At 37.1% G+C, this 12,253-nt stretch overlaps 2 protein-coding genes across 2 annotated transcripts; both read right to left on the reverse strand.

Moving 5' to 3' along the window:
- Positions 1 to 2,508: 2,508 nt before the first annotated feature.
- CBG00232 lies at positions 2,509 to 4,680 on the reverse strand (the record flags this gene model as incomplete). The annotated part of the gene is made up of 7 exons (XM_002645264.2): positions 2,509 to 2,690; positions 2,742 to 2,929; positions 2,991 to 3,129; positions 3,411 to 3,545; positions 3,599 to 3,794; positions 4,440 to 4,523; positions 4,567 to 4,680. 7 exons carry the CDS (start codon positions 4,678 to 4,680, stop codon positions 2,509 to 2,511), a joined length of 1,038 nt encoding a protein of 345 aa, XP_002645310.2.
- A 786-nt stretch (positions 4,681 to 5,466) lies between these two features.
- On the reverse strand, positions 5,467 to 9,463 carry Cbr-twk-18 (the record flags this gene model as incomplete). The annotated part of the gene is made up of 8 exons (XM_002645265.1): positions 5,467 to 5,658; positions 5,821 to 6,087; positions 6,147 to 6,455; positions 6,506 to 6,544; positions 6,593 to 6,780; positions 7,433 to 7,634; positions 7,683 to 7,810; positions 9,403 to 9,463. The coding sequence occupies 8 exons, from the start codon at positions 9,461 to 9,463 to the stop codon at positions 5,467 to 5,469; spliced, it is 1,386 nt and encodes a 461-aa protein (XP_002645311.1).
- Positions 9,464 to 12,253: the final 2,790 nt, after the last annotated feature.

Raw genomic sequence — 12,253 nt, forward strand, 5'->3', positions numbered from 1 at the left:
GGGCAGTTTTTAGAAATGCCTTTGGGTCGAATTTTGCTTTTGTGTCTTGAGAAGCAGCTCGGCTTACTTAGCAAATAGAAAAAGAAGAGAAAAAGAGCCGGGGAGAAGGTAAGGAGGAGCAAAAGCACAAACAATAGGCATTGCACAATTTTTTGTTAAATTTCGCTTTTAAACTTCTAGTGAACTTGGCCCATCCTATTTTCACTCTTCCAAAAAAATTGGGCACTACCAAAAAAAGGGGGTAAAGGCCGAATTGGGAGGAAAACGGATGAAGGAAGACCGAGAGGGAAAAAAATTGAATTCAAAAGGGAAAGTCTTGGCTATTGAAAAAGAAGAAGAAGAAAGGTTTTGTGCTTTTCTTCAATCTGACGGCCAACTCTGAAATGTGTGAGAAAGAAGGGAAGACAAGATGAAGTGGTGGGCAGGAAAGAATCTATAGAGACAAACAGGAAAAAAAACATAGTTTCCTTTGTGTTGTGATAAAGTGAAAAAGATGAAGCGTCTATATGTGTTTTTTTTCGTTCTGGAAGTGTTTAAGAATGTTTTAAAAAAGGGAAAATAATGCTGATATAAATTACCGGATATAGATATTCTGGTATCAGTAGATTTTTTGCGTTTTCAGAAGTCTTGAGGTCGGCAAATATCAGATCACTTTGAAAACTTTGGAGAGTCTAAAACAAACCTGAATTGAGAACTTTGCATTCACAGCATTTTTTGAAATTTTCTAGATTTTCAGCAAATTGTTGATTTGTGAAAGTCACCTCCTTTTTTCACGTTTTCAGTTCAAAATCGAGCCAAAGAGAAGTGTCTCTAAGGAATCAGGAAATAGCTGAAAAACTAGGAATTTTCAAACAATTCTGTGAGTACACATTTTTCAATCTAAGTCTCTCCAAAGTTTTCAAAGACACTTGACAGCCAAGCGCCAGACTCCGGGAATGTTAAAAATCAACAGAAAAATGCGTTTCTCATTGACCGGTACTGTATCTAAACAGTCTAAAAATAGAAACTACTACTCATAGGCTTCTAGAATTTCTGAATATTCCGTATATTTTAGTTTGAGCTCTCAGATCTGAAGCGAAATAGGGCACTAAACAGAGAAAATGTTCGGAAGAGCAGACAAAGAGAAAAAAGAAGTATCCCAGAGATATTTGGACTCAATGCTTTTCGGAATACTTGTCAAATCATGTCTTTTTGAAAGTATGTCTAAGTAATAGTACTTAAGCAATTGGAAAACTTTCTGTTTCTCTCTCATATCGAGAGTTTTGACGAAGAACGCACAACAACTGACTTCGATGAGTTACTCTCGATAAATCGGAACAAAACGAGAAAGTGTTCAAGACGAAGAGACGCAGTGTGCCGAGTAGTAAGCGACCAGGAGAAGCCGCTTCGGAAGAAACGGGACCCATTGGCAATCTAGAGAAAAGAAAATAGTCGAGGTCCCTCTTCTCTCTCCCTCTTTCTCTCTCTCTCTTCTACAGCTGCTTCGGCTGCAGCCTAACGGTGACGGTCGCCGCATCCCTCCCGCCCAACACTGAGAGCAGTTCATAGAGAAAAGAAAAGAAAAAGAAGAAGATGGAAAACGAGATGCTTTCCCCGCGTAGTGAAAGAACTAGAAGAAGAAGAAGAAGAAGAAGTAGTAGTAGGAGTAGCGAAGAATCAATATATTCTGAGAAGGGTCTCCTTTCCCTTGACGACTCGGCGGCGCGGACGGGACTCGCCGGGTGTGGTGGGAAGGAAAATTCGGGCTGTATGGGAAAAAAGAAGAGCCAAAAACGAAAATGGCCCCCACCCTTGTGTGCCGCGCAAGTGGAGGACCAAAATTTTTGGTTCCTCTCTCTCTCTCTCGCACTCAGTCGTTTCTTTTTCAATGCCCAGCAAACCTTCGTCGCGCACTTGGCGGAAGACTAACATGGAAATGAACTCAGGGGTCCAAAAGGAAATGATATTGAGGGAGCGGAAATTGGAAACTCCTATTGGTTACATAGATGCTTTCAAAATGTTCCTGGTAGTCGTTTGAAAAAACCTGAAATTGAACCTGAAACTTTTCAAAATTTTCCGGAATGAAAATTACTATTTTGAAAAATCAATTTTCGGAATTCCGGAATATTCCAACTTAAAATATTCGAAACTTAGGAATTATCGGAAATTTAAAAATTCAAATTTAACAATTAAAAAAAAACGTTTTCTTATTACAGAAACTACAGAAACTCGGGATAATTAACAGTGAGGAACTTCAGTCTCAGTTTGTTTGACAGTTTTGACATCTGTCTTTAATTTTGGGACATGAGATTTATTTTTAATTCACACACAAACACACATGTCTTCCATCCTAATGGATCTGAAACTTCTCACCAGACACCTACGCATCTCTCCTCCAGACATTCTATTAAAAAAAGTTTTTACAAATCTTTATACAAACAAAAGCAGTAAGCAAAAAGAGCCAGGAAGACAGAAGAATAAACAATTTAGTGCGAAAAAAAGAGAAGGAGAAAAAAGCGGATTACAAATTCACAGTTTGGACCGAGTCGCCGCAGCAGTCAACTCTTCTATCGTCTGCACTCTGGGTGAAGGTTTTGCGATCCAAGTTCCGCCAAACTTGTCACTTTTGGAGAAGTTTTGGCGATCGACGTGCTGTCCATATGTGCCAACTTCATGAATATCAAGGACAGGAGTCACGCAACAATCTTTTCCTGAAATAGAATATACGCAACAATCTTTTGCTGAAATAGAATATAACTCACCTTCAAAAATTTTAGACCACTCATCTCTAGTCTTCTGAAGAAAGGTCGCTTCTAACTCTTTGGTGATTCGATCTGGATCCGAGAACAAATCATCACCATCAATACCCAAAACTTCAAACATATTCTGATGAAATTTCGGTTCCAAAGGACCAACGGCCATAAACTTTCCATCCTTGGTCTTGTATGTTCTGAAAACATTTTTTCATGCATTCTCAATTGTTACTTCTTCTTTTACAGAATGTTTCATACCTATAAATGGGACACTCGCCAGTAAATGCTGCGTATTTATCGGTGAACAGATGGGTTTGGTCATAATAATGCTGAACGAACGAGGCCAAATAAGCAGTTCCCTCGGTCATTGAGCAATCAAGAACACATCCTTTACCACCTGGAACACATTAAAAATCAGGTCTTATCTAGATAATTGGGCTCTGTTCCATAATAGTGGGACGATGAAGAATGATCGGGTACTTCACCAGAATACGATTATTGTTTTTGAAGCAAAAATCCTAAATTAGGGCAGCTTTCATTTCGTTTCAACCTAAGCATAAATTGTTTCAATTGAAAAACTGGAAAATTTTAAAAAAGGAACATTCAGAAAACAGTGAACTTTATTGAAAATGTGGTTTTTTTAAATCCTAATATTTGCCTGATGATTCAAATTCATACCATTATGATGTCTCGCGTGGATGGCGGATACAATACCAAATGCTGCGGATAGACCACCACCTGCAAAGTCAGCAAGCATATTAACTGGCGGCCAAGGACGTGAAGCTTCGGTGCCAGCAAATGTTGGCATCATACCTGAATCAAAGAAAAAATTACAAGAAAAAAGTTTATACAGAAAATCATTTTACCGCTCATAGCAACATAGTTGATATCATGTCCCGCTTCATCCTTCATCCTTCCGGTCTGCCCATAACCACTGATTCTGCAAATTATCAGCCCTTTATTGTCGTTCCACAATGATAACGGGTCCAGTCCCATTTTCTCCAGCGTTCCTGGCCTATATGGATCAAGAAGAACGTCGCTTGTTTTGCATAGTTCTCGGACCTGAAATTTGAAGAGTTTGCTTGTTTTTTGATGTTATCCAAATTATGAAATAGCTAAAAATCATTTCTTATATCGATCAGCTACACTACCAGATATTATAAATACTACAATTTTACTTTTCACAGGTGAATGAAAAATTTTGAAATGCTGAAAACCTACTCCAGAATATTTCGATGTGTCTAAAACTTTCGGAGTATGTTGAACGAAATTAGATATTCATTTTTGCAATAGATCACTTTTTTGTGAAAATCCATCAAAGTGAAAAAAGTGGTTTTAGATTGGAACAACTCTCATTAATTTTGAAATTTTGGAACGTTTTTTACAAACGACATCTCATCAAAATAGAAGTTGATGATTAAGGTGTCAATTATAAAAATTACGACTTTTTAATTTTTAGTATACTCTGAAACTTTCAGATAATTCGAAAAATCCTAGAATACTTTTTCAAAGCTTTGTAATTTACACACAATCTTCCCACTAAAAAGGCACAATGTAATATCTTTACGTCTTGTACTGTAATTACAAAACTTCGATTGATGTTTATGCAAAAATGGTGAAGTGTTTCTAATCTTTTTCCTGTTTTTCTTTTGAAATATTTTCATATTATTATTTTGATTCATGAAATTCTGAATCTCAAAAAATTACCTTCTTCACATCTTCCGGCTTTCTCAAATCAAATTCTTTCATTGTTTTCCCTCGATTCATCCTTTGTTCCACAACTGGATGTTTCTGAAATTTTGGAAAGTCCCAGAAGAATCAATTCTGAGCTGACCTTATCAATTACAGTGACATCTGCTCCAAAATCGGCTAGCATCATTCCACAATGAGGAACTGGAGCAAGTCCAGCCAACTCCACCACCTTGATTCCATTTAAAAGACGAGTCATCTTAAACATGTTCGGGTTAATACATGATTATTTTAAAATTTGAGAAAAAAGGAAGATTCAAAATGGTCATTGAACTATCAATTCAGCCGGAAAAATACTATTGTATATTCAAAATAATCGCGCGGGTAAACGAGTAAAAATGTCTGCGTCTCTACAGCGCCTCTACAGGTTTGGAGACTCTCTACACGTTTTTTACTCGTTCACCCGCGCGATTATTTTGAATAGACAATAGAAAACTATAACAGTGTAGCAATTATTGACCTATTTTCCTTTTTTTATCTGCGTCTACAGGTACTCCGTCCTTGATTCTTATCTTTGTGACTACTATGTAGTCGTCCAATCGTAAACACACTATGATGTTCCATGATTTTTGACCAGATAGAATATAAAATTTGAGAAGTTTTCATTTGAAAAAAAAAAAAAAAACTTGTTGAAAGAAAAAATGAAGAAAAAACGGTTTGGGAAAAAAGAAGGCAGTAAGAAATGACGGGTCAGAAAATAAGGGTAAATTTTAAAGAAAGAAAAAATAATTTCATTATGATTTATGAAATCGTCGCGGGGGATTTTTAGTGGGTGTAGGTTTTGTGGCACGCGGTATTCGTGAAGACGCTTTTTCTCGATGTCGAAAAAGTTTTTGTTGGTTTATGTATGCCTGAAACTATTCGAAAACTAGGTTCTAGTCGGGGCAAATGTGAGGATAATTCGAAAAAATGTAAAAATATAGAAATGCAAAAAAAAACGTTTCGTGAAATTTACTGGTATCATTTTTTTGTGATCAACAAAAATCTAAATGTCATGTTCCAAATAATCATCATGTCCTCCATGATTGTATTGTTCGACACGAACCACCTCGATTGGCACTTCCTTCTCACGAATTTCGGAATGAATAAGTCTCGGTTGTTGAGAAGACCGTGGACCGTTGAATTTGTGCATTTCGTTGTTGAGCTCCGCCTTGAGAATTTCCTCGCGGATGAGTGTCTGTAAAGGCATTTTGTGGGGTGGTGTACAACATAATGACTGCTAATGTGGCACAAAACGGAACTAATTATGGATATGTTTACGACAACAACAATATTCTGCGTTACACAAATTATACGATGAGTGACTGTAGACGAATTTTTCAGAGAAAAAATAAATTACCTCCAACAATTCGCTATCAGTTTGAACTTTTATACTCTTTCTTCCCATCTTCTTTTCAGATTGTTGCTCAAGCTGCTTCTTTTGACTGGCTGGAAGAAAATAGTAAAGTGCTCTCTTGGACAAGGGCATTCTTGAAACGACAGCGTTCAATGATTTCTTGTTGGTTTCGGGATCTTCCTCTGGGTCGACGTGCTCATCGACTTCTCCATCTTCACGGGCCTCGTTAAGAGCACGAGCATATTCTTGGTCGATGTTGTCTTTCATTCCCTGTAAATCCACAAATTAAGTATACAAAAAATATACAAAAAATTTAGGTAAGTTCTTACCGATGCCAGTGCCTCAATTTGTTGTTGAATGAGAGTCATAACAGTAGACACCAAAGAAAGACCAATGAGAAGCAAAACTCCAACGATAGGCATGAAATCGTAATCAGATGGAAGGATATCTCCAAAACCAATGGTTGTGAACGAAATGAGAGTGAAGTAAAGAGAAGTTCCAAAGTCCCACTCCTCGAGAAAAGTGAAGAGAACGGCGCAGAAAATCACCCAGATAACAGTGATAAGTAGAAGTCCAGAGATAGGGAACGACAACAAATCATCATCGTCGTTTTCTTCTTTTGAAGCAGGAGCCACTGCCTGAAAACGTTTTGTTTGATTAAAATAAATTCGAGAGAAAGAAAACTCACAGTGGTTCCCTCTTCAATATTGTCAGCTGCTTCGGAAATCTGAAATTAACGACACTATGTATGTGATAACAACTCAAAAATAACAACTTTTTCGGAAAGATCCTTGCTAACAACTCTGGTGGATCTCAAGAAGAACTTCCACAGAATTTTACATCCTTTGGCAAAGAGACTACCAAGACAGTAAAGCGAGAGTACTGTGAGTGGAATACCAAGGAAGGCATACACAATGGTAGCAAAGCGACCCCATCCAGTTCCTGGTACGATGTTACCGTAACCTAAAAATTATCAATACATGTAACGATATTAGGACGTTTGAACTACCGTATTAGCTCTAGTACTAGTTCACTCAACACATGCACTTTGAGCTCAATTATCTCGGTTCTCCAAAAGATACCAAAACATTATTATCGAAAAAGGGTTTACCATGAAATCACCAACGTTTTATCAGTTGGCAGATGTTTTATATCTCTTATGGGAACCAAGATAATCAAACTCAGAGCGCATGTATCAGGTGGACTTTTTTAAAAGCAAATACTTTGAGTTCAAATGTGTTCAGTAATTTTAACGTACAGTACCAGCGGATATACAAAAACGTATGTTTCAGTTTATTTTGACTTTTATTTTGTTTGAAGCTTTTTTATTTTGTTTGAAACTAGACAGTCAAGTTTCCAATCGCTTTGGAAAATGTTGAGGATATAAAATGGATCTAGATTGAAAACTTGGCAAATAGGCAAAATGGCAAATAGGTGAAAAACTAGAATTTTCCTAAAATTCTGTAAATGCAAAAAATTTCAATCTTTGTTAACACGTTTTTGTAAATCTTATTGACCGCTACTTCGTATTTTTTAAAGACTGCTATTTTCTGAATATGGTCAAGTATTTTTAGACGTTTTTACCCACTGGATCTCAGGATACCCAGAAACTCACCAATAGTGGTATAAACAGTCATACAGTAAAAAATAGATCCCAGGAAAGTCCAATGAATATCCTTATCCATATCAGCTGGCAAAATTCCCAATGTTTCTTGGAAAGTAGTCAAAACTTTGGCAGTTCTATTGTACTCCTCTTCAGCTGTCATTAATCTTCTCTGTCTTTTGATTTGCAACTGGTTAATCTTGTACACGGTTCTCTAAAAAACTCAACATCTCTCATCTTTTCAATTTTGTTCGTTCAGTACCCGGATCAGATCATCTCTCTCTTTTTGCTGCTCGATGAGCATCTCTCGTTCGTTTTCTCCTTCGATCATCCAGAAGATCCATGCTCCCAGTAGAGTGTAGATCACGAGAATAATCAACGGGAGTAGTCCTAAAAGTCAATGAGATGGGGATGAGAGATTGGTGGCAGTTGTGATATTACTGCATTGAAATTTTGTGCGGTCGGAGGGGACCTCATCAAAATATAGTGTAATTATGGATGAACTACTCAGATTATGAAAGAAATGGGAAACTATTTTAATTGATATACTTCAGGTACTCCGAAATATTAGGTTGTTTGGAAAGTTCCCGTCATTTTTAGTGTCAGATACATTCAAAGTAAAAAAGGTCAAAACGATGTCGTATAAATTGAAGGTAATGACCATTGTTATCAATGCCTATCTCCCAACGCCCCACTAAATTGTGGGTGCCTTCCTTCCAGAACTACGGTGAAAGCGAATCAAAGCCCAAGCCAACCCCTTTTTGATATCCTGTTTTCAGGTGAATTTTTTTCAATCAAGATGACATTAGAAATGGCTGCGTAGGTGGTAGTCTGAAAGTAGAAGGTTCGGGCTACACGGTGGATAAAGCACAATTGTCCAGCCACATTCAGATCGGCCTGGGTCTTCCTTCCCGTATGAGGTTGCGGATATAAATTTTGAAAATGAACCATTATGTTTCTCTCCGATGGAGATACACATGGAGTGTGAGTTATGTTGCTTGACAAGAATAGGTATCGGTCTTGAAAGTGACGCAATTATCTGGCAGCTCCCATTACTCCACATCTTGGTAGACCACAATATCCCATTTTTAACACGAATTTCACGTTTTGGGACGTCTGGTGGTTGAGTGCAGTTGTCAACCCACTTGGCTCGTCGCCTATCGTGATCATATATTACCCATTCATTACCTCAATGTTATGATTTAATTCTAACATTCATGTGTGCAACACAGGATGAAAAGATTCAAACAGGTGCCCACCCCCAAAAAAAGTTGCATTGAGCCAAAAGGTGTGGTCAATGTCTTCCCACATTTTTACATTTTGCCGAGAGTTTCCAATTTATGGCTTTTTGACGAAAGGTTTGCCACTGATGTACTTGATAAATCCCACAAAGTTTGAGACAGGTCCCTTTCAATCCCGGCTTCTAATGCATCCAAACCTAAGTCCATTAGCCTTTTTGAAGGCAGATTTTCGTTTAACGAGAACTCCTTTATTTCAAATTGGTGAAGCCAGTTTGTGATGATAGTTCGAAAGAATGAACCTTTGTTGTTCACCTCCACTAATTAGCAATTGATTTCAGCAATTTTCTGGTCAGATAGGAATAAAAACAAAAAAGACAGTCGAAAAATGGATATTGTTAGGGGCATAAACGGTGGGCATATCCTACTACACGAAAAGAGGAGAATGGTCTCCGTTTTGGTCTAGACACTATTAGACCCCACTAATATACTAATAGAACGACAGCTCCCTCACTTTTACCCCGTCGTTAAAAACCAAGTTTGAATACAGTAGCTCAAAAATGACGGGAACTTTCCAAACAACCTAATATGTGCTTGTAAAATGTGAAAAAAGATACAACTTACCATAGAACACTGATTTTATGACTCGAATGAAGAAAATCATTGTAATAAAAGTATAATTTTTAGATACTTCGTTCCACTTTTAAATCACATGGTTCTATTCAAAAAGTACGTTTGGCATACCTTTGAACGTTTTTTGAAACGTCGTCAGGACTTTTGAAACTCCTGCCGCAACAATCGCCATTTCCGGATGTTATTGTTGCTCAGTCTCCTCCCACTTTTCGTCGTCGTATGGACTACCTGAATTACTTTTCTTTCCTCTTTTAGTGAAACTTTTTTTCATGAGATTTTTGGCTTTCGATCCGCATGAGTAGAAAAGAAACTGCACTGAGAACTACAAATTGAGCAAAAAAAAAAGGAAAAATATTGAAAGAGGAGTTGAAAATGTCGGAAGCGGCGGATCAGATAGCTGAAGATGATAGAGGGAGGGGAAAAAGAGGGCAATTGGAGTCTGGGTTATTGGCAATCATAAATTGGCTCACGAAACAAAGATGAAGAGATTTTCACATGAGATACCAGATATCTAATGGGGCCATTCTTTGTGTGAAAAAAGTGTCAAGGTGGGGATCACAGATCAGTCAGTGGAAATGTGGAAATTGTTTTTTTTAAAGAAGGTCAGGCAGAGGAAAGTATGGAGGATAGTTCGGAGGTGACAATCGAACTTTTCATTTATACCATTGGTCAGTTGGTAGCAGATTATATGGCCGCGTAGTTCAACAGTAAGCGGAAATGTACTCCTAAAAGTTTTGCAATAAACTAAACTTCTCGAGAGGTTTCTTGAGGAATTCATTGAGATAATTTTTATTTGATTACCAAGCGTTGAGGTGATCCAGGTTTTGCTTGTAAGAAACAATTAATTTTTTTAGTCTGTTTCTACTTGATTCAGAGAATTATGTTTTTGAAAAGCAAAATTCCTCAATGTTTAGTAAGATACTATAACCACACTAATAGAAAACCATCCAAAATTTCAACTTTGAGCGAATTCATTTCTGTTCCTGTGTGAGATATCAAAAAATAGACAATTGAAAAAATGTTTATCATAATATCAAAACAATTTTGTCAGTTTAACACGTTTCAATATTTTTTACAGCAAACGAGACATTTGTAGGCTCAAAGTTGACGGTTCGGGTGGCGTTCTCTTGAAGTGTTTACGGTATGTTATTTCCATAGAATTGTTTTACAAGGAAAAAGAGATTTACGAAGTACTGCGGATACTGTACCAGGTCTCTGGAGAATTCCAAAAAACAGAGGAGAAACCCTTGTATGGAAAATATACTGATCCTACTACTCCAATATACTGAAAATATAATACTGTGACAAATTTACATAGGCAGAAGAAATTTTAAGCTACCGTAGTTTTTGGAAAAAAAAACGAAAGGATGGCTCATTTAATCAAATTACCATAGTTTTATATTTTTCAGTTCAGGCAAATACCCGTTATGTTCTGTTAAATACGAAATTATCGAACTAACTGATTATGATTTTTGAATAAGAAAAAAAATTGAATCATAATTTTGAACTGTAATATCGAAACCCAAACTTGTAAGACATTTGGAAAAAAGGAATTATTGTTCCTCACAGAATGCTACCGTAAAGAATACACTTTTCGTGCGCCGGTGTTGTTGATAGCGCTCCCGAGGAAGACAAAAGTTGCGCGCGGGAGGCAAAGAGCAACGGGGAAGAGGTTGACACGGCACCACAGGGAATTTTGTGGAGCACACGAAGGCAGTGGGGGCAAAAGATGTGACACTCCTCACTAACACAAGCACACTCATTGGATATAATACACTTTTTGCAGCTTCTTCAATCTGTTCAGTTGCTCTTTTCCTTCTTTCTTCACACTCTTTTCTCAAATCGGTGGCGCGGCGGTGTGGTGCCAATTGTTCGGTTTCGTGTCAGTCTCTTTTTCGTGTGCCATCGTTTTCCGTTTTTTTTTCTTTCTCAGTGACACTTTGGATATTTTGATATTGGTAGGCATCAGTGAGGGTAAAAAAGCGCTTCGTGAAGCAGGGTGAAAAAATGAAAAGAAGATAGATCGGTGAGGTCTTTGGAGTCAATCGTCACAACAATTTGATGAGGGGGACTTTGAAATGAGGGAGGATTGAAGGAAGATATGAAGAAGAAAAAGCAAAAGAAAAATGAAATTCCAATGACTGAGGTGGGAGAAGAGATCAAGAGGGTGAAAGATAACTGACTAATTGGATATGAAAAAGCAATTTCTCTGATTTGAGGGATCCTGTAAACATAAACAAAAGATAAACGAACGTAAATTCCCAAGAAGAGTTTCAAATTACAAGATGATACAAAAAGAAGATGAGTGATGAGAATACGAGGAACTACCTCAACTAGACTTTGATCTTCAAAGGCTTTTACAGTACCGGTCCATACGATATACAAAAAAGTGATTTTCAATTGATTTTGGTCCTTTTCAGGAGTCTGGAGCTCGTCTCTCAAGTATCCTATCACTTCGAATATTTTCCAAATGGTTAAACAGGCCAAGATTAAAACTTTGCATTCGCAGAATTTTTTGGAATCATTAAGTTGTTCAGTTATTTGCCAGTTTTTCAGTTATTTGCCAATTTTTTCAGTTATTTGCCAATTTCTTGTTTTCAGTACAAGATCAATAAAATAGGAATGTCTTTCAGAAATCGGCAAACAGATAAAAAATAGGAAATTTCAAAAAATTCTGTGAATTCAAAGATTGCAATCTAGGTCTAGTTACACTTTTGAAAATTTTTTAAGTGAATGGATACTTACAGCCGAGCTCCATACTCTTGAAAACGGTCAAAATCAACTGGCATACACGATTTTGTTTATAATATTGACCGGTACTGTAATTTTCTGATTCGAAAATAACCATATTCAGAAAACAATTCCCATCGGAAACTAAAAACGAAATTGATAGGAAATTATAAAAATACAAAACAAAACAAACCAGGTAGCGGTAATTTATGCGCATGATCAAGTTCTGAGA

Source organism: Caenorhabditis briggsae (genome assembly GCF_000004555.2).
Source record: "Caenorhabditis briggsae complete genome, chrX, whole genome shotgun sequence".
Taxonomy (NCBI): domain Eukaryota; kingdom Metazoa; phylum Nematoda; class Chromadorea; order Rhabditida; family Rhabditidae; genus Caenorhabditis; species Caenorhabditis briggsae.